At 32.1% G+C, this 24,935-nt stretch overlaps 2 protein-coding genes across 3 annotated transcripts; one reads left to right on the forward strand and one right to left on the reverse strand.

Moving 5' to 3' along the window:
• LOC137823781 (uncharacterized) lies at positions 1-3,463 on the forward strand. 2 transcript variants are annotated; one of them, XM_068629049.1, is made up of 5 exons: positions 1-621; positions 872-2,191; positions 2,279-2,483; positions 2,586-2,732; positions 2,820-3,463. In XM_068629049.1, the coding sequence occupies exons 2-5, from the start codon at positions 1,868-1,870 to the stop codon at positions 3,269-3,271; spliced, it is 1,128 nt and encodes a 375-aa protein (XP_068485150.1). In that variant the 5' UTR covers positions 1-621; positions 872-1,867; the 3' UTR covers positions 3,272-3,463. The 2 variants fall into 2 exon arrangements, with proteins under 2 accessions (XP_068485150.1, XP_068485149.1); XM_068629048.1 differs by having other exon boundaries at positions 1,828-2,191.
• Positions 3,464-18,473: 15,010 nt separating this feature from the next.
• Positions 18,474-19,487, reverse strand: LOC137826666 (uncharacterized). Its single transcript, XM_068632733.1, has 2 exons — positions 19,210-19,487; positions 18,474-19,117 (listed from the first exon to the last, which is right to left on the reverse strand). Exons 1-2 carry the CDS (start codon positions 19,372-19,374, stop codon positions 18,605-18,607), a joined length of 678 nt encoding a protein of 225 aa, XP_068488834.1. The 5' UTR covers positions 19,375-19,487; the 3' UTR covers positions 18,474-18,604.
• Positions 19,488-24,935: the final 5,448 nt, after the last annotated feature.

Raw genomic sequence — 24,935 nt, forward strand, 5'->3', positions numbered from 1 at the left:
TATACATTGCATTATTGATGTGTCTTCATCTGCGTTAATCTTGTTCAGTTGTTTCCTTCTTCAATTCTGATATTGTTTTGGGGGAATTCGAGATTGAGCGGAACACTACAATTTCTCTTCGGTTCGTGTTCGCTGAAGTACATAAGTGCAACTGTTGCAGAGCGATTGCGTTGAGGAGATTGGAACCGCAAGAGATAGGTGAAAGTGTTTTCTATTTGAAACTGTTGAAGCATGTGCTACGCAACTGGAGCGGTGATTTCCGAAGAAAATCAATGTGAAGTCCAGTGTAATTTAGATTTTGTTGAATTGAAGAACTTGGAGGCATTGGTGGTGATTTGTGCGTCTTTAACAATTTTCGTTGAAGCAGTTGTTGAATGCGTGTCTAAGCGCATTGCTGTTCTGAATTGAAATCTGGAAACAATTTGCACCAGGAATGCGTCAGCTGAATCTGTGTTGATGTGTAAATGAGATCAATTCTGTTTAGGACTGTTGAATCGGTTCAAATCCTATAAATATGCTGGAATTGGTGCTTAGTTGTTGAAGCAAGTTGGTGAAGGGGCTTTTCTTGGAATGGTGATTTAGAAACTGAGTTGATGATAGAATCAAATTATCAAACAAATGGTGAGCAATTATCTGTTTTTAAATTTTGGTTAAATTGATACTTGAATTGCGTATATTGAAATGATTTTCAGAAGTTTGAAATAATTGAATTGTTGGAATAGAAATGAAATCAGCTGAAATCTGATACTGAAGTACATTGTGTCTTAGAATCATTATGGTGCCAACTGTTTGATGAATTGATTCATTAGAATTGGCGCAGATTTTTGTTTTCCAGCTGTGGAAATCTAAAAGTAGTTTTATTTGTTTGCAGCCGCACAGTTTTGGTGCAAAATTACTGAATTGATCTTTTGTTACAGCTGAAAATTTTTTGTTAATTCAATTTTGGTGATTTGGAAGCAATGGCTAATTCATGTTTAATTTGGTGATCTGCAACTTGAATTTGTTGTTCAGTGTTGAGTGCAACTGGTGTAACTCAATTGGTTCAAATAAAATAGTGCATGTGAGGCAGCATCAGGTTGATTTGGAAGTAAACTAGTGCAGTAAGCGAATTGAGTTCTGCAGAACTGGAATTTGCATGGGACCGTGTATTCTTAAATTTTGTTTATAAATTTTTTAATCCATTATAATGCCTATATCTAGTTGTTTCATTTGTGTCCCTACTATTTTTTGTAGTCTTAATTTTTATTTTGAATCTTTAAAATTACTATTCCTAAGTTGTCACAATTCCAAATCCAAATCTCTTTTAGTTTAGTTTTCTTAATTAAGTTTTTATTGATTTTGAATTTTATTGACTTTTTAGATGAAAATTATCTTCTAGGACCTTGTTTGTTTCTTGGATGTAACAAAGAATTTGAGGATATATAATAGATTATATTATATTAAACCGTTAAGTTAAAAAATCATAATAAATTATGCTGCAATTTTCTTTTAAATCCTTTTTCACTTGTGGAGAAAAATAGATAACAATTAGAAAAATGGATTATAATATTTTAACAGTTTTAAAACTATTGTGTAAATATCAAAATTAAATTAATATTTTTTTAATTATTTATTTTATTATAGTAAAATCCTAAATATTATAATATTAAAAAGTAATATATTATATTAAATATAATATGGTCTGGTTTTTATAAGTTTGTATAAAAATGTATTTAAATATGTTTCTAACATCAAAATGTTAAAAAGAAAAAAGGAAATTCAAAAACGAAAACAATAAAAAATATTTAAAAATTTGTTTGAAATAAGAACAGTATCTATAAATAACAGTGCAGCCATCAGAGAGCGCTAAGCTAGAATTCCTGGGCAAATGATCTTCTTCTCCAAAGAGTTTCAAACAGCAGATAAAGTATCCGATTCAACGATGCAGACGCTAGAGCAGCTATACAAGGGTTGGCCGATCCCCTCCCTTCCACTCTCATCAAGGTTTGAATTTGGTGACTCTGAGAAGAAGAACAAGATTGTAATGCAAGAAACAGTGAAAGTGGGAGAATCCATGGAAAAGATTAATATTTCCCCTTTTGAAGTTGCATTGATAGTAGATGACTACCTCTGCGCCAACAACTTATTCCAAACACGAGCCACCTTCCGCATGGAGGCCTCCTCCCTCTTCGCCGCTTCGCCACTCATTCAGGTTTCACTTCATCCCTTAACGATCCACAACTCTTTTTCTCATTCTCACTGTGCACACTTCTTTAATTCTTTCATTTCTCTTTTCTAGCCATCCAACACTTCCGCTGATTATAATTTGGACATAATTCTCGCTGATTATATATGTTTGAGAAGACAAAAGATAATCTTGGATCAGGAAATGTGTGCGATCACTCAAGAAAAATCTAGAGTTCAGAAGTTGTTGGATGACATGCACAATGCTGTCAATACTTACAATGTCTTTCATAGCCCAATTCCAATGGATGTCTCTTCTGGTAAAAACTTCTTTTCCTGTTTAATCGTCAATTCAAAATTCAGGAATGGTGTTTTTTGTTTTTAACTCTTATTTGTGAGTAATTGTGATTTTCTTTTGTTAGGTGTGTGTACTGCTACCACCGCCTATGTACAGAACACATGCAATGTACTGCCGCAGCAGTCTACCAAGAGAAAAAATAGTGAAGCTGAGCCTACAATTGCAAAACGACCTCGTGGCAGACCACCTGGGAAGAAAAATCAATTTCGAGGTATAATTATAATTGTTTCTGTTGAGTATACATGTTTTTGTCATGTTCTCAATTTAATTTTTACACTTACTTTATCGTCACCCTCAGCTCTAAACACGCTCCCATTGTCAAGGACTCAACCACAATCCACCAACTCATCAATTCTTGAAACACAGACAACCAAACAATTTTTTCAGCCTGCTGTTACAACATGTAATGAGAATGTTGTTTCTCATTGTCAAAACAGCAAAGTTATGGTTGATCCTGAAAAGGAAATTACTTATAAAGACAGCCTTCACATTTCTCCTATCAATTCAGATACTAACAAACAATACATTGCCTCTCCTATACCTCAAAGTTTGGAAAATTCAATACCAAATGAGGTTTCCAACCTTCACAAGGAAACACAGAACCACCAGTCAGACATGAATTTATCAAGCATTGATTTTGATTTAGATGTGGGTTACTGGTCAAACCTCTCATTTGAAGACAAGAAATTTTTGGATGATCTTTTTTCTGATTATCAACCACCTTCAACTCATTCCGAGGGTAATGCATAGAGGAATTTTTTGATGCTGCAATCAAATCTGACACAAGGGGGACCTGCTGTGCTGTGGATAACACTCTTCTTTAGTTTATTAGCTTTTGGTAATTAGATAAGGCCAATACAATTGATCTTTCACTGTCTGTACATTAATTCTTTGTAAGAATATGTTGTACATGAATAAAGTTTTCTAATTGTTTCATTAAAAGTTTATTTCTTTTTTCATTCGATAACAGAAATAGAACTGTCTTTCTTCAATTCGTCAGGCTTTGGTTAATGTGATGAATTTATCCCACCACTCTCGTTATATATTTTAAAATTTTGCAAGAGTTTTTAAAAAATGAATAAAGCTCTAATAATTGGGTTGGATGATGATTTTTCATACTGCAACTGCTGTATATTTCTAGTACTTGAGAATGATATCTTATTCTTAGAGGAAGACTCTTCTGCATGGACATGTTGGCTGGTAAAGAGTACAATGAATTTGTTGTGACATGTGTTGTGTGGACCGCATTAGATTATAGTTATATGTTGGATGTAATGGAGGAGATTATAGAGTTCTGTCAGACATTGTTGGGGTTGGGGTGTACTTAGTTTGCTGTTGTTTAATTTGCCATTATAATAGGTATTCAATTCAAGGCTAATTTAGTTATGACACTTTTTCAAAAAAAAATAAGTACTTTCCTTAAAATCCACCCAAAATTAGAGGGGTAGGCAAATACGAGAATGGGGGATTTGATCCCCTTTCCGCTTTGAAATCATTGAACCTGTTGAAAGTAGTTATTGAAGAAACAACATCTTCATTAGGTGATAGAATGAGGTTAGCTATATGGATCAATTGATCCCGTCAGCCCCTCTCCTCTTTGTCAAATGCTATCTCTTGAAATATTCTTCTTTGTTCTTCTACTACTCCTATGTAATTGAGAGTTAAAGAAAACACAATACTATGTTAATAAAATATAGAATATGAGATATTGTACCATAGATATGGAGTAAGGTTATACTTGAAAAGAAAACTAAAAATATCAGTTCGTTATATAATCACAAACAACTGTACTGTCTATTTTGCACTTGCTGTTATTGACTTTGTATAAGTTAGTTTTATTAATTAGTATGCAAATTAGCTACCTTTCTCCTTCGTTCTACTTTTACTATCCCCTTTCCAAACACGTTTAATATTTGCTGAAACTCGAAACTGCTCCGCACCATTGATTAGTGTATCTCACAGCAACAAAAGTGTAAAGAAATCTGTTGGTAAGTCCAAAATATTGTTGTCTTCTCTGCAATTAGTGCATTTATTAATTATATATGCTAAGCTTTTTCGTTGTTATCAATTACATTTTAATTATACTTGAGAAAATTCTTTCTATTTAGTGTTATAAATGGATAGAGGATAAGATATGATGTTATGTTCCTGGTGTGTTAATATGCGACCGATTGATTAATATCTCTCCGATGTTTCTTCCTCTAAGATTTCCCAACAGCAGTGTCAAAGTGAATGGTTTATAGTGATTCACTTACAATCTAAGTGGTGCGTGTGTCATTGAGGTAAATGACAATGTAAGTAAGAGTAACTATTGATACGTACTTGTTTATTCTTTCATGTGATACTGTGATACTTCTGATTTTGGATATTAAACACCACTCATTTATGATGCATGGTTACATTAAAATGTTGAAACATGTAGCCTATATCCATTTTTGCTTTTGTCAGACATAATATCAAGCTTCTTTTAATAACCTTAAATCAATTTCCTTGGTGACATCTGAAGATTTTTGTAGAGGTTAATGAGGATGTAGGATCTGTATTTGAGTTAAGATATCCATCAATCCATCCATGTTTCTTTGTACTGATAAAAACATAAAAACATTTCGTTTAACCCATGAATTTCCTCTTGATTGCTTTTATAGCATTTTTGTGAGAAGTATGTAGAAGTCAATTAGGTTGCAAATAAGAATGAAAAATACCCACAAATAAAAAAAATGCTACTCGGATTCACCCCGAAAAGCAAATGACTAGGAAGAGAGCCTTCACAATTCTCCGATGGAGGCAGATAGTGACAAAAAAATGAGGTTATTGAACTTCAATGCCTTTCATATACTTGAAAGTTTGGAGAATTCATACCAGCGGAGAACTGGTCACATGTATTTTTCAGATTCAGGTATGAAATTCATATTCAAATTATTGTAAGTCAAGTAATTGATTTTGGTAGTTTGCTTTCTAGATAACCATGATTCAGGGATTAACTTGGTTTGACCTTTGAGAGTAGTGAATTTGAACTACATTGCATTTATATTATAATAATTTAAGTGCAAAAGAGTTACAAAGTCTATTCAATCTCAACATGTTATCAGATATGAAATCTTCCCTTTTTTGCACCTAGTTTCAACTTAATATAACTTGTAATCTCTTTAGCTTACTATTATTTATAAGTCTTCAATGAATATAATCATACTTTATAATGAAGAGTGCATCTGCTGTGATTACATCTAGTCCCCGAGGATACGACAACCCCTTTTATGATCTATATTACAGTTGATTCGATCTACTTGCTGAGAAAGATGCCATCAATGTTTATCTTGTGAAGTCATCAACAATGACTAGACCATATATTTTGCCTCCAATAGATCTAGTTCTAGTAGGTCCAAAAAGGTCCAAGTGTATCAACTCAAGAGGTTTTTGAGTGGATTTGTCATTTTTGCTCTTTAATGAGCTTTTGACTTGTTTTCCCTTCACACATGCCTCACAAGAAAGATTATCATTGAATGACATTATTAGCAAATCTGTCATGAGATTATGTGATGGAGGACCATCCAACGCCACTCATATAGGACATCTGACTCGTGCCATGACTAGAATAATAGAGAAAGGAGACACTAGTCAGAACAATTTTCTCATGTGCTCTATTATGACTTCTAGTCATGCATAAATGCAAGTAGTAGAATACTCATGAATAAGACCTGTATTTTGATTTCCTTTCATGAGTACTTTATAGATTAATCAAAGACACTAAAGAGGACATACACGACCCTCCTTAAATCACCAAACCTCACCACAGTTAAGCTTGCTTAACTAGGGTTAAGCTAGCTTAAGTAGCAAGCTACCCTCACTCTCTTCCTCTATAAATACCTCAAATTTGGCATTATTGAATGAAGTATTCAAAATTTGAAACTCATTCTCCCAAATCTCCCTTGCTAGAGAGCCTTATTGGCCTAGTTAAACCCTAAGAAAGTTGGTCACACACCTCTTTCTTCTTCATAGCACCTCAAACTCGCTCCAAACGTTACCTTTTCCTCTCATTTTCGGTGCATATCTCCAATCACTTTCACTGCCACTCCATGTCTTCATTCAACCTCAAACATAGATTGCATTAGGTGGATCAGAGCACACCAAGATCCCACTGCCAAGCTTCATCCAGCGAAGTCAAAATTTACAAATCTTGTTCTGTTGTTCAACCTTGTTCTTCACGGTTCATCTTTGTTCTTGCCTTTTCTTCCATAATTCTTTGTTTTCCACTGTTTGTAATCACTTTTCACTGATTACATCCTGTTTCCACTGTTTAAAACACTTTTCCACCGATTGTATTCACTCAAACCTTAGTCAAACACCTTTCCTTTTTTCCGCTGCAAAACCTCACAAGTTGCTTTTGATTTTGATTTGTTTTGCCATTTTCACGCTTTTAATTGGTTCTTTTTATGTTCTAAATGATGTTCTACCATTTAAAATCTTTCATATACAGTTTAAACGATTAGTTTGATGTTTTGTTCGGTTCATTTTGCTTCATTATGTTTCCTATAGTTTCCGCAACAAAACCTTCCAAATATAGCATGTGTTAATACGATTTTACCTTATTTTTCTTCATTCTTTGTTGTTTTTCTGAGTTTAATTCTATGCATGTGTGCATTTAGGTCTTGTTTAGTGTTTCTAATCCTTGCATGTTCAATTTCACGTCCAAATCTTGCTTAGTTTTGCTTAATTCAGTCAAGTCTTGCTGCTGCATGCTAAGTGTTTAATAGTTTGTTTAAATGCACACCTAGTGTTTATTAAAAGTTCTTTTGAATTTTCTGAGTATATTCTTCGATGCTTTTCATTTTTTTACCTATTCTCGAGTCTCTTAACTTTCTATTAGTTCATTAATGAATTTCTTTAATCCTTTTCCAATCATTGTCTTGAAGTTTTGTTCACTTGTGCTTTGTTTCTTTAGGTTTCTGATTTAATTTCCAGAATTGTGTGATTTTCACTTTGTTTCAAAATTAATTCTGATCTTGTTATACATTCAAACCTTGTAATTTTTTTTCTGCATGAACCTTAACATGTTTCCAACATCCAATAAAAAAGGCACGTTCTAATCTCAACTACAAAAAACATTAAATATCACAAATGCTAGGACGTTTTTGTTGTATCACACTTAGTTACAGTGCACTTATAGCTCTCGGTTTTCAATTTTCTGCACCTAATTAATTTGGTGATTTAGCCTGAAACTTTTACCAGATGTTGTTACATACGTTACCTATCACTGGTTAAAATTTGAGCTTCAAATTTGATTTCACTACACTCGGCCAATGCTGAACCTAGCTTGCATAATTACTCCAAATTGCTCGTGGATATATTAAACTTGTTGCATTTATTTATCGGTAAATATATATCCAATTTGTCTCAAATTTGTTGCATATTACCTCTTGTTGAGTTCAAAATATACCATAAAAAATTCAGAATAAAAAACTTTGTGAAAAAATTCATATAAATTTTGGAACAGTTAGTGCTAGTCCATTCTAAAATTTTTGTTTTGTAATCTTTTCTAGAACATTTCTTAAGTTCTTTTTTCTTGTGTTTCATTTATTAGTAGCTTTAATTTTTTCTTGTCTTTCTTCACCTTCCTTTTCTGTTTGTCACATATTATTCCTTTTCAGTTTAACTTTTCATATTTTTAGCTTTTATTGCTTTATTCTTTGGCTTCCATTAATGCACATTTTGGTGAGTTGGTGGTCCTAGAAGTGGTACATCAAGGAGTGATTTGGCTCAACATTTTTTGGGTAATACTTTGGTCTTCAGGACTCTTTATCAAGAGGAGAAAAGAAGGATCAAAGAGAAGCAAATTCAGAGTACATTACTTCAAGGAACAAATCATACACTTTTAGAATTTTCACCAAACACATTATGCTCAAGCCTTGTACTTTTTCTTTTAGTTTTCAAAAAAATCACCAAGCACATTCAGAGCTCAAAAACTTTTGTGTACTTTAATTTTATTGTATCATTGTCTTTAATTTTTAGTTGATTGGAAAAATGCTCCATCCACAATCCCAATAAACTTTGTAATAATTTTTGCTCATTAAAGTGACAGTATGTCAGTGAACTCTAAGTTTTCATTCCACCATCATAATTACTAGTTTTCATTTCACTCAAAGACATCCATTTTCCACACCAAGAAAGCTCCATCCAACAAGACAAACAACATGCCATTATAACACATGATTGAGATTGAGTACGAAAAATCTACAAAAGTCTCTATATCTAAGCTTAACAGCCTGATTCAAGTTATCTTATTCTAGATTTAACAAAAAATAGAAATCAAAGAACCAAAGAGTTGATATACGTTATTAAAGATAAAAATATAATAATGATTTAATATATAAAGTGGTGAATTTTGTTTTTATTTTGTGGGTGAGTAGAGATGAATTTGTTGATTGTTAAAATCTTTTCTAGAATTAATTTAATATTGCATTGGATTACGTGTTGAAATTTGGATCCAAAAGTGAAGAGAATCTAGAACAGTATAGTTAAAGCTTGTCTAAAGATATGTTTTATAGTCAAACTGGCATGTATTTAATTTGTAGAGTGAATTAGATAATCATATTAATCACTCACATTCCAAATATGTTTTTAGTCTTCATATTAATACGGATTATTCATTATTAAATATAATAATTAACATTATTGGAAATCTAAGCATACATAATATAAATTTTCTCCTCCCAAAATGGTTTAACTATAACTTATTATATTGAATTAACTCATTACAATGTCTTTATAGCTATAACTCAAAAATGAAAGATGACAAACGGATAACTCATTGACAAATAGGCTTATATTGGAATAACTGTATTGGTTTATGTTTTATATATGTTTTAATAAAATCTTTAGGACAAGAAAAAATCCGTTGGGAGCAGAGTTAGATATAGTAGATGTGAGGGTAATTTTGGTATGAAAGATAGGTACTATTAACAAAGTTTTGGAATTGGAGTATCTTTAAATACTTCCATTTATTTATTTATTTATTTTTCTAAAAAAAAGTCAGCTGACAAATAAATATCCTACTCTAAATATTAACTTATAATAATAATAATAATTAACATATTTAAAAATAAAATTTGATCATAAAAAATATTTTTGATAAAATAATTACTTATTAGTAATTTTATATGATTGGATATTTTTAAAGAAAATAAGTAAAAAAAACATAATTTTTTTTTTAAAAGTAACTTAAAATTACGCCTTAAAAAATAGATTTTACATTTTTTTTTGTAAAAACTCTCCTCTTAGACATTACTATGAAACCTGACATCTCAGCTAGATTAACACCTCAAGTAACAACAATCATCTGTCACCCCCATGAAAAATGTATTATTAAAAAAAAAAGGAAATACAAAAAAATATGGAGGATTAGACCAAAATCCATATATTAACAAAAATGGTAAATAGGTAATCTATACCTATTAATAAAGAACTATAAGAAAAGACTAGATGGAAGCCTATTATACCAATAAAAATACTCTCTATGAATAAAGCCCGTTGGAAATTGATATGAATTGAAATTGTAAAATTGTATATTCATGTATTGTATTGAACAAAAGTGTACAACTATTTATAATTGTCAAACTAGAATGAAAGAGAAACATTCTAATAACAGAAAAATAACTAGCTTATGATTTTAATTGTTTTAAGAGTTAACAAACTAACTCTAAATTTACCTTATTCCAACACTCTTCCTTAAGCTAAATTCTGCAACACATCTAACTCCTAACCACTCTCTTACTTCTTCAAACTTGTCTAGTTTAGATGGTTTGGTGAAAATATCAACCACTTGTTCCTGGTGTTGCAATGCTTCAGTTCTACCTTTCTTTTTCCAACTTGTTCCCTTAAGAAATGGAACTTGATCTCTATGTGTTTACTCCTCCTATGTAAGATTGGATTCTTTGCAAGGTTGATGGCTGATTAGTTGTCCACACAAAGTTTCACAAAAACCACTTAATTTTTCATTTTGAAATTCCCCATGATCACTACGAATGACATAAATGTTACTGCAACACTTGTTTTGTAATCTCTTGGCAAGCTTTTTAAGTGCATAAAATGCATCACTCTTGGATTCCAAAAATAATTTCCATGTGAACCTAGAGAAATCATCAACAATTACAAGTGTATAGTTGTTTCCACCAAGACTCGTGGTTTTTGAAGGACCAAACAAATCCATGTGCAGCAGTTCAAGGGGTTTGGAAGTTGAAACAATATTTTTCAGTTTGAAGGAGTGTTTGATTTGCGTCCCCTTTTGACATGCTTCACATATGTGGTCTTTCTCAAACTTGAGTTTGGGTAAACCTACCACAAGATCTCTTGAAATTAATTTATTTAGATGATGCATGTGGATGTGTGCTTTCCTTCTATGCCATAACCATGATTCCTCATGTTTGGTTAGAAGGTAACCAATAAATGTAGAATGTGGGATATCAAACAAATAGACATTGTTGATCCTTTTACTAGTCAACAAAACTTCCTGTAATTTGGGCAGTTGTATCTCACATGTGTTGGGCTTGAAGGTTATTTAATAACCTTTGTCACACAAATGGCTTATGCTTAGGATGCTATGCTTTAGACCTTCCACAAATAGCACATCATGGATCAAGAAGGTATTATTGTCTTTGATGGTCCCTCTTCCAAGAAATTTCCCTTTGTTGTTGTCCCCACATGTAACATGACCTTCTTGCTTAAGGAGTAGATTGACAAACTTGCTTTTATCCCTTGTCATGTGCTTAGAACAACCACTGTCCAGGTACCACAAGTGTTGATTTGCCATCAAAGAACCCTGCATGAAACAAGATCAAGGAGCAAGATTTGACCCCCTTTTAAATTTGGGTCCATGGGCATTAACTAAGACTTAGGAACCTTAGAATTCTTAGGAACCCACTTTAAAACACCTCCGGGAACAGAAAACCTCCTTACTCTGCAAAATCTAACAGTATGACCCCCCTGCAAAATCGTTTTTTTTTTTAAAAACTGGAAAAGGGTTTTGAAACTGATTTGTTCTTGCTGTTTGGGTTAAAACCCAGTCCAACCTTTCTTAAAACACAATTTTGAGATGAAAGAACAGCTTTAAGATTTGATTGCCCTTTGGAAAACTTGTCCATAGTTTTTAAAATATAGTGGACCTTCTTTTGAAGAGCTTCACAGTTTTCAAAAAAGCTAGAATCACACTTGTAAGAAGAGTTTTTGTAAATCATTTCCAAATTTTCAAAACCAGTTTTTGAATTGTTCAACTCAACTCCTAATGCCAATTGTTAGAATTTAAGACCTTAAACAAGAGGGGGTGAATTGTTTATGAAAGATTTTCGCAAAGGTTGAAGGTGGAGTGAAAAGCTATGAAGAATTAATCAATTGAAAAATTTGTTCAACCAATTAAAAACTGTTTTAAGTTTGATTCCATAAAATCAACCAGTTGTTTTCACGAAACAACTGATTGTTTATACCAGCAAAATTGAAAAACAATGTTAAAACAGTTTATGAGTGTAGGGATAAAGAGAATAAAACAAAATGTTTATACATCTAGTTCTCAGCTAACCACTAAGAATTCACTATGTAATCAAACCAGATTACAAAACACACACCAAAAGTGATGATCTTGAACCCTTCAAGAACACACACCACTTTCAGCAAACAACACAGTTTTGAGAAACACCTTCTAAAATCGCACCACACAAGTACACACATAAATACAATGTTTAAGGAAGAAGGGAATAGAATACACATGGGTAAATCAAAGTTTAAAGTTCAGAAGTACAACACCCAATCCTATTCCACACACTTGAGATGATCCAAAGCTTTTCAAATCTTGAAAACATTTTTGATTAATCTCTCTTTGTTGGTTAATGCTAAGGAACATTAAACGACCTTTATAAGACCTCAATAAAGTAGTCAAAACAGTTAAATAAAAAAACCATAAGTTGTTGGAATCATTTAAAACAAATTAAAACCTCTTAACAAAATTTTGTTAAGGTTTTCACAAAAACAATCAGTTGATTTATCGAAACAACTAATTGATTTTGTTTGACACCAAAGCCAAAACAAAGGTAAGCTTTTCCAAACCATTTTAAAAACCACTAAGTGTCAAGCAACCAGTTGATTCGACATTTTAACAGGTTGAAATTTCACACCCATTTAGAAAACCCACCTTTTAAAAAAGGTAAAGATTCAATTGAGCTTGGATCATCTTAAGGAGTGAATTAACAAGTTTCAAACAACTAAACGATACACACACATCAACAGAATCTTCAAGCTTTCTACTTGAATTTGGAGACATCAAAGCATTTTGTTCAACATTTACCTCCTATACAAGTGTGGGGGATGGAGATGAACAAGTGTATCTCGGTAATTTCAAGACAACTCCTGTCCTATGAAAAGGAAAGGTTCTTATAAAGCTCACATATGGTAAAACTCTAACTTTTAGTGATGTGCTACATGTGTAATCAGTTAGAGTTAATTTAATCTTTGTAGCATTACTAAGCAAAGTTGGGGTTAAAATGTCATTTGAATCTGAAAAAATAATGTTTTGCAGGGAAGGGATATTGTGATCAAGGCTTTTAAGCATTCTTCTGCTTATATTGTTGATTCGTATGATATATGACATGCTAGATTAGGACATGTGAATTATTCGTATGTTATGAAATTGCAACGACCAGGATTAATCAACATGCATGACAAACAAAATAGTAAATGTGATATATGTGTAGAATTTAAAATAATGAAGAAAACAAGTCATTTTGTAGAACGTCAAACTTAACTTCTTGGTTTAATTCGTACTGATCTTGCAGATTTAAAACAAACCAAGTCTAGAGGTGACAAAAATTATTTTGTAACTTTTATAGATTATTTTTCTAGATACACCAAAGTGTATTTAATTAAACATAAGGATGAAGCTTTTGACATGTTCTTAACTTATAAAACGGAAGTAGAAAATCAATTGAATAAGAAAATTAAAAGAATTAGATCTAATAGAGGTGGTGAATATGTTTTTTTTTTAATGATTATTGTGTTAAAGAATGTATTATTCATGAAGTAACCCCACTGTATTCACCTGAATCTAATGGAGTAGCTGAAAGGAAAAATATGTTCTTAACGAAATGATGAATGCCATGCTTATTGGGTCTAATACTCCTGATAATATGTAGGGTGAATCTCTGCTTACTGCGTGTTTTTTGCAAAATAGGATACCACATAAAAAAACTGGTAAAACACCTTATGAGTTGTGGAAAGGATATCAACCTAATTTGAAATACCTAAGAGTGTGGGGGTGTTTAGCTAAAGGGATGTTACCTAATCATAAGAAAAGGAAAATAGGCTCTAAAACATCTGATTGCATGTTCTTAGGATATGCGGAAGATAATGTTGCCTATAAGTTTTTTGTTCTTAATAGTGATATAATTGAACGTAACACTATAGTAGAGACAAAAAATGTTGAGTTTTTTTAACACATCTTTCCTTTAAAGAGTAGTGGTACATCTTAACAACCTATAGATAGTGCTAGTGATGTCATGAGTTAGGAGAAGTAAAAGACAAAGAAAGGAAACCTCATTTGGAGATGATTTTTACACTAGTTGAAAATGATCCCATAAGTTTTTTGGAAGCTACTAGTGCTCCTGATGCTAAACAATGGGATAAGGCTGTTAGGATTGAGCTTGATTCAATTAAGAAAAATAATATGTGGACCTTAGTAGATCTTCCTAAAGGAGCAAAACCCATTGATTGTAAGTGGATCTTTAAGAAGAAGTATCATCCTAATGGATCCATAGAGAAATATAAGGCAAGATTAGTTGCTAAAGGTTTTACTCAAAAACATAACATAGATTCCTCTATCCGTGTGTTGCTAGCCCTAGTATCTATCCATAAGTTAGTAATTCACCAAATGGATGTTAAAACAACCTTTTTGAATGGTGAACTAGAAGTGGAAATTTATATGACTCAACCTGAAGGATGTGTAGTTCTAGGTCAAAAGGAAAAAGTATGCAAACGTTTAAAATCTCCGTATGGTTTGAAATAAGTACCAAAACAATGGCATGAAAAACTTGATAATGTTTTACTTTGTGAAGGTTTTTCTACCAATGATGATGATAAATGTGTGTATTCTAGATCTGAAAATGGTGAATGTGTCATTATATGTTTGTATGTGGATGACATGCTAATTTTTGGTACATGCAATGATATTGTTTTAAAAAAAAAGTTATTTCTTGGATCTAAGTTTGAGATTAAAGACATGGGTGAAACAAGTGTGATTCTAGGAGTTAAAATTATAAGGAAGGGAGATAATATATCACTATCCCAAGAAAAATACATTGAGAAACTTTTTAAGAAGTTTGGTTACTATGACTTTAAGTCAGTGAGCACCCTTATGATGCTAACTCTAAATTAAAGAAGAACAAAGGATAATCTATTTCTCAAACTCAGTATGCCCAGATAATAGGGAGTTTATTGCATTTAATGATTTTTTCTACACCAGATATTGCTTATGCAGTGGGTAGATTGAGTAGATACACTCAATGTCCTAGTCAAGATCATTGAGATGCGCTTAAGAGACTCATGAAATACTTGAGAGGTACAATGGATTATGCCATTGAATATAGTGGATTTCCCATTGTGCTAGAAGGGTACAATGATGCTAATTGAATATCTGATTCAGATAAGACAAAATCTACTAGTGGTTATGTATTTACACTTGGAAGTGGTGCAATTATATGGAGATCGGTCATGCAAACTATTATTGCAAGATCAACAATGGAATCTAAGTTTATTGCTCTCGAAATGGTTGGTAGGGAAGCTGAGTGGTTGAAAAACTTCTTAGCAAACATTCCGTTAGGAATGAAACCATCCCATTTGTATCAATGCATTGTGATTTCCAATCGGCAATAGCTATAACTAAAAATAAAACTTACAATGGAAAGAACATACATATACAATTGAGACATAATTTAGTAAAGTAGCTGCTAAAGAGTGGAACGATATCTATTGACCATGTCAAGTCAAAACGGAATTTGGTAGATCCTCTAACAAAACCCCTAAGGAGAAAACTGATTTTAGAAGCATCGAGGGGAATGAGACTTAAGCCACTTGCAAACAAACAAGTGATGAAAACCCAACCTTTGTGATTGGAGATCCCATGATAAGGTTCGTATGGGTAAAAACAAGTCACTTGTTAGTTTTGCTAACATTAATATTGATTTACAATCAATTTTGTCCATTCCTATTACGGGTGGCAAAGCGGGTCGGCCCGCCCTGCATAGGCCCGGAAAATGCGGGTCGAGTTGGTCCGCCCCGCATGCGAGTTGGCCTGTGGGCTTGCGGGCTGACCCGTTTTTTTTTTTTGAAACATAGAGGAGGAGTGGAGGCAGTAGCGATGTGCAGCAGCGACGCGACAATTGCAAGCGAAGCCACGCGGAGTCACTAGAAGAGCGAGCGATGACACTGCAAAGGAGAGTGTGTTGTGTGTTTGTGTGCGTTTTTTCGGAACAGCGTAACTGTGTTGTGTTTTGAGTGAAAACCTAATTTTCTTTCACTCAAAGTTGTCACTCCTCCACTGGACCATTGTTCTCAAGTCAATTAATTTTATTTTTTTTTGCTGGCTAGTGGGCCAGCCTGCCCCCCTGTTGGCCCGCGCGGGCCACAGGTTATGCGGGGCAGGCTAATGCGGATTAGCGGGTTGAAAACGTCAACCCCCCCTGCGTTTTTTATTGCGGGCCAGCCCGCACGGCCCGCCCCACTTTGCCACCCCCGATTCCTATGGTGTGTGTGAAAAGTGGTAGAGACTGCATTATTGAGAGGATAAACTTTGTAGTTACAATTATGAGATAAAAGAGTTTTAACGAATAACAAAGTTTTAATAATTTTCATATATCCTTTATGGGTGGTATATGATTTGCAGCATACAATTGATGAAATCACCTATATGAGTGTCAAGTGGGGCCGCTTGCATGAGATCTTGGCAAGATCTTTATAACACTCATGAATACCGGGCAAGTGCATGACCTAGTAAACGTAATACATTGATAACAACAAGAATAATAGGGGTGTATTGTGATTCATAAACCATTAACGTATAATAAGTGTATTGGTTCATATAACTCGTTATACCAACTATATTGTGTGTGTTAAGTTCATCAATCTAGGATTGGTTCATATAGCTTGATAAACCAACTTTAATGCATTACATCTTTTTCGAAACCCATAATTTTCTTCTTTCTTTCTTTGTCTCTATGTTTTATCTTTTGCAATATGCGGGGGATTGTTGTAAATCAAACCTACAAAATGATGAAGAGATATTGCAAAAGAGGGTTGCGAACCCTAAATCCACATCCGCGAAGTTAAAGGAGAAACGAAAGGGAGTTACGCACAACTTCCCTTCTTTATCGGGTGGTTCAGAGAACGTTGCAAGAGTCTCGGATGGTTGGCTCCTTCATTCACGCAGGTCCTCCTCCATCTCCGGCGGTCGCTTTGATTCTGATGTTCTGGCCGTGCCACTAATCTAGGTTTTGAAGTTGCGACAGTTTAGTTTTCTCCATCTATAAATAGTGCCTCTCTTTGCTCCGAAAATCATCTCACACTCATACTTCCTCTCCTCTTCTTCTCTTCCTCTCTTCCTCTTCACTTTTATTCTTTCATTTTACTTTATGGTTTTTTGGGTTCTTACTCTTTTAAGAGTAGCTTACTAGTTCTGATCTTCGGAAATTTTCGAGAAGTTCCTGTTGTATCCTAGGGGACTTGCGCAATACACCGCAAATAAGTTCTTACAGACAGTGATCACTCAAGTCTTGAAAAATCAACTTTGTTCGTGTTTTAAAGTCTCATTTACTACATTACCTAACTTTGCCTACAATTTAACTTAAGTTAATTTATTTTTACCTTATTATTCTTGTGATGGTCAGTTAATACCGAATATCAATAAGTCTTAATGGTACACGATTGAATATTTTAACTTTTTTATAAAGTTAACAAGTTTTTGATTGAGTCTCTAAAATATTTAGTAATTTTCATACTTTTAAAATTTGAAATAATCTTTTGTAACTAGAAACATGAAATAATTTTAATTTTATTCACGAAGTTGTTTTCTCTAGTTTCCATACATCCAAAATTTAAAATGGTTTTTTAATCCTATCATTAATTTACGTAAAATTAACAAATTGTAGTTTTGATTTCTAAATGTTTACTTATTTTCCATTTCTCTAAAATTTGAAACTTTGATTATTATTTTGTATTTAGCCAAAGGGAGAAAATTTTATCTATCCCTCTGGGTTTTATAATTTAGGTAAAGGTCTTCATGAAATTCATAAGCATCAAAGACACATAGTATGGAAGAATGTGTTGCGTGATGCTAATCAAATAATGTTTTGGAGTTGCAGAAAGGTAATCACGTCTTTGAGGTTGCGTCAAGAGTTGTCTCGTATGCTTTACAAATTTATTTTGTTTCTATTATTTATAATTAAAAAAATTGAACTTGTGTTGATAAAAATGCAATTTTATTAATTTAAACAAAAAAATAAATAAAGCGTGTAGTGTAATTGATATTTTTTTTATCAATAATAAAATAAAAAAATAGGAACCACCACAGAAATGGTCCATTGCAACCCTTATACATAAATACCTAAATTTCTAAAACAACATCTACCTACCTACCTACCGTGAGTTGAGTAAGTATGATATCATGATCAAACCAATCATTGTAGATTAATTTGAAAACATTAGCGCGTGAAAAATACTAAATTAGTCGTGTGATTATCACATTATTTTGTATTTCATAGTAAATGATCAGAAAAGTTTAAACATACAATAAAGATCTAACATCACTTTCTATTATATGAATCATTCTTAATAACATGTGAGTTCATGATATTTAATCCATGCATATATAGATCTATGAAGTTATCTTGTGATTTTTTAATAAAAAATCAAAGTAGGAATCACGTTGACTAATAAAAGATATCATCCCTCGTTTGTTTTTTTCTTCTAAAAATCACTTTGTGAAAGTACTTATGTGACATAGAAATCAAGTGAACTATCAAAAATGACTTTGATATACACATTGGTTTAGGTAGGCTATTTTGCAACAATACATTTGTTATGTTTGTGAGGGAATTTGCAGACAAAGTCCAACTCATGAAGAACAAAAACCAAGAGCAAGGAAGCCACAAGTACTGGCACTGGACCCAGCATCCACAGCATCAAAGGAACAGCAACACAAAGCACCCTACTTCCCACAAGAGCTAAGGTGAATCCTCTTTCTAATATGGTTTCTGTGTAACCCCCTGACAAGAACTCCCCATATGCATTCATCAGAAAATTGGCATCAATCAGAAACCCTATGGCCATGGAACTGAATAGGAAGCTCATCACCAAACAAAGTGATGTTGATCCATACTTCAAAACAAAGATTTCATCTGACTTGGATCCAAAAAATCCACTGCTAAAGAGATGGCTAGCATTGTAGGTGTTGTTGCTCAAAGCTGCCAAACCCAAGTTAATGAGAATGGTTATAGAAGCTGTGAGTATTGTGGACATAAGAGTGTTCCTCAAGCTTTGCACTGTCAACATAGCTTTGCCGGAATCACCCTGCACATACATATGCCAATCAAATCTTAGAAACATCCAAAAGGGTGTGAGAAATATATCAGTTACATGGTATGAGAAGAATATGCAATCACCTGATTCAAGTTAAGACTCCAAGTTGTTCTTTTGAGCTTGTCGATTCCATAAGTTGTGCGTGAAGGATTGTTTTTGATGGTGTGGCAAAGATAGACATGGTAAGTGACTGTAATGAAAAGACTGAAAGGGATGAAAATGGTGTCCAAACAAAGATCCACTCTCATGTTTCTCTGGTTTGATGAAGAAAGGAAGAAGGGGATGGGATTGTGGGGTGAGAGATGAGATGTGTTTTTATATATTAGAAAATGGCATGGAAAAGTGAATGATGCATGAAATATTGTTTTTAATTGTTGTTAGTGCATGCTACGGCTCTTATACAAGTGGAAATCATATAATGGACACCAAACTCGATGTGGGCTTTGAGTCATACGTAACTCATACATATATGCGTCAATACCTAATATGCCACCACATCAAATTCAAACCACCTAATTACATATTCATATAATGTGATACAAAACTATAAGTTAAAAGATATATAAATAAGAATCACTTCTCTCCAATTTCTATAAAAAAAAAAAACTATAACTATCATGCAACACAAAACCTTCTAAATTATTACATGCCAAATCCCACCAAACTAACACTAACACAAACAAATTAGATTGAGAAATAACAAGTCTTTTAAATTGAGAAATAACAAGTCTTTTATCTTGCAAACTAACTTTATCATCTGCAGTATATAGTTTTATTTAACTAAAACGTCACTGTTTATTTTTAGAAAAAAAACACGTGATTTTTATAAATATACTTTAGATACAACAAAAGTTTGGTTTAGTTTAGAGTTTTGCATCAGATTTCAAAACATGATTCAAAATTCAATCTAATTCAACAACTGTTTTTTAAGAAAAATTATCTGTTGTGAATATTTATATTTAAAATACGAGCAGTCTTAGATGTAATTCTTAAATTCAAAATCTTTAAATGAAAGCATTTTTCTCATTCTCCTTGAGCTGAATGTTTTGTCTTAATCCTATACATTGAGATTTTTCTTTGTTTATATTTTTATTTATTTCAAATATATATAATAAATTTAACTTAATTTCATTCAATGACTAATCCAAAAGTTTTCTTTTTTGGCCATATAAATTACTCTTGTATTATTAATGATCCATTTATTGGTTTTATCAATTTCTTAATTACCTCTCACTCTACATTTTCTGTCTACGTTTTTTAATTTCAATTTCAAAAAAAAATTATGAAAAATAATCTGGTAATATAATATGTTCCTAATGTATTTGGATTAGGGAGTGAATTAGAGAGGATAGAAAAGTAAAGAGAGTGGAAAATGTTGTTTGAATAAAGAAAAATAGAGTGAAAAATAAAGAAAATATTAAAAAAAAGTTTGTGAATAATTAGATTGATATAATAAATTTTAAAAAAATATAAAACAAATTACCCTTGTTATTATATATTCATTTAATTACAAGATTTAGTTTTAATTTTATTATTATTATTATTTATATTTATTTTGATTATTAATTTCATTAATATATGAATTTAATTTACTACTATTACTATTATTTTTTATTTTATTTTTTATCATTAATATTATTATTATTATATAAATTTACTTTATTATTATTTTATTATATAATTTATTATCTGTTATATAATATAATAATAAATTAAGTTCACGTATATAATGTGAATAATCGATGTTATTCATTATTATCTTATCTTCTTATTAAGATTGAAATTATAAAATATTATATTTTGGTTAAATTTTTTATTTTTCACTCAAAATAAAGGATGGTTTAAATGTAATTATTTTGCATTTCCGTCATTTCAGTTCTATTTAAATTATTTGATATAAATCAGCTTACTCAAATACAATTTAAAAAGTTTCTTGTATGTGAAGGATATAAATTTATTAAGAAGGAGAGATTTTTCTCTTTTCTTAATTTTGCATTTTAATTGTGTATACGGACTGAAACACTAGTTTCTCCTCATTTTTTATATATTTTCTGTTACCAATTAAAAAAGGAGAAGAGATATTTTTAGTAGAGATTAATAATCCGATTGATATTTTATAATATTTTACATAATAAGTATAAGAAATTGTATTATATAAGAGTGAAGAAATTTTTGGTGAACATTAATCATGTAAAATTAATTGACATTAACTTAAAAAATATAAAAACTATTACCATCCATTTTATAAACGAGAGATTATTAGGAGTACTAAATAATAATTTTCATTTTATTTACATTAATTCAAACTGAGATTATTATTATTAATATTAATATTATATATAAAAAAAACATTCTTTTCAAAGTAAAAATGAAAAAGTTATAGGACTATAACTTTTATTGTTAAAAATATTAAATAAAAATTAATTTTAAAAACAATAAAGAATTAGTTGTTATATTGGTTAAATTAGTTTGGAAACTTAAAAAAACTTATTGATATATAAATTAATTTTTATTGTTATAAATAATTTATAAATTAATATTATTTAATTATTTTTTAGTATTTTTAAAAGTTTGAGGTGAGATAACGTGACTTCATGAAAATATAATATTGTGATTAATATCTATTGTGTTTATATTATGGTTTGTTATAGTGCACGATGGGAATGCTAACACTTTTTTTGTTTTGTTTGATGTGTTCTTAAAAGATAAGTGATTGGAAACCAACAATTTCACAATTCAAAATATACCAAAATAAACCTAAGTTGAAGTTACTAATTGAGATTAAATTTAAGTAAAGTAACCTAATGTGGAGAATTGCTTCCTCATGTAGACATGTCCACCACTTCTTCAGCTATTACATTCAACCTTGTCTTCTTATAAAACACCTTTTTGCCTTTTTTTTCATTGGATTTTTCTATTGCTTTGTTGTGTGCTCACATCATTTCAAATATCTTGTAATTAAACTTCTTCATGTTGCATTTGCTCAAGTTATAATGTTTATGACTTTATCACTGCTCTAAAACAGGTTATAGACAATTCCAAATGAACTTTGTGGAAGTATCCAGATATTTTATTTTATGCCATATCTATTTTCACGTGAATTATTGTAGTTAGCTACAATTTTATATTGTGCTGAACCAATAAACAGTTCTAAAAAGATTAAAAAATGATGATACATATAAAGTAGTTTTAGAAAATTTAGAATAAAAAGTTTAGAAAATTTAGAATAAAAAGTTTGGAAAATTTAAACGGAAAATTTAAATTAATTTTAACAAAAAAAGTTCGTTTTATTTTTTTTCTTCTTGAAAGTATTTACATAAATTTATGGAAACATAGCTTTGTACTAACATAACATAAAACATTGAAAAGTCCACTAATATAAGTGTGCCCTAATGGTCTGAGATATAACAAATTGCTTCATATAGTTTACGTGGAATGCAATGCATGTTATATATTATATAATGGTTTGTTATAGTGCACGATGGGAAAGCTAACAATTTTTTGTTTTGTTTAATGTGCTCTTAAAAGATAAGTGATTGGAAGCCAACAATTTAACAATTCAAAATATACCAAAAAAAGTATATGATGAAGATAACTCTCTTTATAAGAATCAACGGAGCAACAATAATAAAAATTATGCAAAAATTATGAAAAAATGTAAATATTTGTAACGTGAAAAAATCTTTTATTAAAAACTCATAATTACAAGTCAATCAATCATATTCTGCTAAGATCAAATAAGCATAGTGTTCAGCAGTGGTGTTGTTCAGTAGTTGCTGCAGATGTCAAACAGAACAGGGTTTTAGTATCTTTGTGTGTCGCTTGTGTGAATACTGATAAACACCTAGTAGGCTATTTTTTAGAATTGAAGAAGAATTGTTCTGCAGTGACTTAGATGCAATTATGGGAGGTATGGTCAATTACGTAGGCTCTTATATGATGGAGGAATGGGTCTTTATGTTACCATAAATATTACATTCAGAGTCCAATGCCGGTAGTTGGTACGGGTTGATTTTGTATACGAGTTGAGACACTTCTGAAGTGTTTCTGTTTTAATTTATTAATTCTTTGCTGATAAAAGAAAAGAATTTTCCTTTACAAGGTATTCACCAATTTCACGATCTTATAACAAACTTCAATTTAACGATCTCTAATATAGACACTTCTTGTTAATATGTGTGTAGACTGTCTATGCTGATGGGTCGTCCAATAAGACGGCATGTGGAGTTGGCATCGTCTTCGAAGGTCCGAACGACCTCATTCTCGACTCGGCATTAAAGTTCGAGTTCAAGGCCATCAACAACCAAGCCGAGTACGAGGTTATCCTCACTGGTCTAAACTTGGCGTACGACATGGGACATGGGAGCTCGTGAAGTAACGTGTAAAAGCGACTCCCAATTGGTGGTCACCCCGATCAAGGAAAAGTTTGAAGTGAAGGAACCTTTGTTGCAAAGGTACTACCATACAGTTTCCAACCTCATCGCTTAATTTGAAAGAGTGACGGTGTAGCACATCCGTAGAGAAGACAACATGAGGGCCAACGCATTGTCTCAGCTGGCCTCGACTAAGAAGAAAAACCACTTGTGAGGTTTTGCAGCGGACAAAAGGAAAGGTGTTTGATGAAGGTTTAAGTGAATTCAATCTGTGGAAAAGTGTTTCTAAACAGTGGAAACAGAATGTAATCAGTGAAAAGAGATTATAAACAGTGGAAAAACAAAAATTATAGAAGAAAAAGCAAGAACAAGGTTGAACAACAGATCAAAAACTGTAAATTTTGACCTAGCTGGGTGAAGCTTGGCAATGGGATCTTGGTGTACTCTGATCCACCTAATGCAATCTAAGTTTGAGATTGGATGAAGACACGGAGTGATAGCGAAAGTGATTGGAGATATGCACCGAAAATGAGAGGAAAAGGTGACGTTTGGAGCGAGTTTGAGGTGCTATAAAGAAGAAAGAGGTGTGACCAACTTTCTTAGGGTTTAACTAGGCCAATAAGGCTCTCTAGCAAGGGAGATTTGAGAGAGAATGAGTTTCAAATTTTGAATACTTCATTCGATAATGCCAAATTTGAATAGATAAGGTTTGTTTGAGGTATTTATAGATGAAAAGAGTGAGGGTAGCTTGTTACTTAAGCTACCATAACCCTAGTTAAGCAAGCTTAACTGTAGTGAGGTTTGGTGACTTAAGGAGGGTTGTGTATGTCCTCTTGAGATGCTCTCAAGATCCTTACTTGTGTGACAAGTTAATGAGTTTCAAATTTTGAATACTTCATTCAATAATGCCAAATTTGAATAGATAAGGTTTGTTTGAGGTATTTATAGATGAAAAGAGTGAGGGTAGCTTGCTACCATAACCCTAGTTAAGCAAGCTTAACTGTAGTGAGGTTTGGTGACATAAGGAGGGTTGTGTATGTCCTCTTGAGATGCTCTCAAGACCCTTACTTGTGTGACAAGTTAGGGTTTTTAGAGTGTCTTTGATTCATCTACAAAGTACTCTTAAAAGGAAATCAAAATACAAATCTTAAACATGAGTGTTCTACTATTTACATTTTATGCATGACTAGAAATCATAATAGAGCACATGAGAAGAGTCTTTTGACTAGTGTCTCCTATATCTATTATTCTAGTCATGGCACGAGTCAGATGTCCTATATGAGTGGTGTTGGATGGTCCTCCATCACCTAATCTCATGGGAGATTTGCTAATAATGTCATTCAATGATAATCTTTCTTGTGAGACATGTGTAAAGGAGAAACAAGTCAAGAGCTCATTAAAGAGCAAAAATGACAAATTCACTCTAAAACCTCTTG

The sequence above is a fragment of the Phaseolus vulgaris genome, chromosome 8 (assembly GCF_000499845.2).
Source record: "Phaseolus vulgaris cultivar G19833 chromosome 8, P. vulgaris v2.0, whole genome shotgun sequence".
Taxonomy (NCBI): Eukaryota; Viridiplantae; Streptophyta; class Magnoliopsida; order Fabales; family Fabaceae; genus Phaseolus; species Phaseolus vulgaris.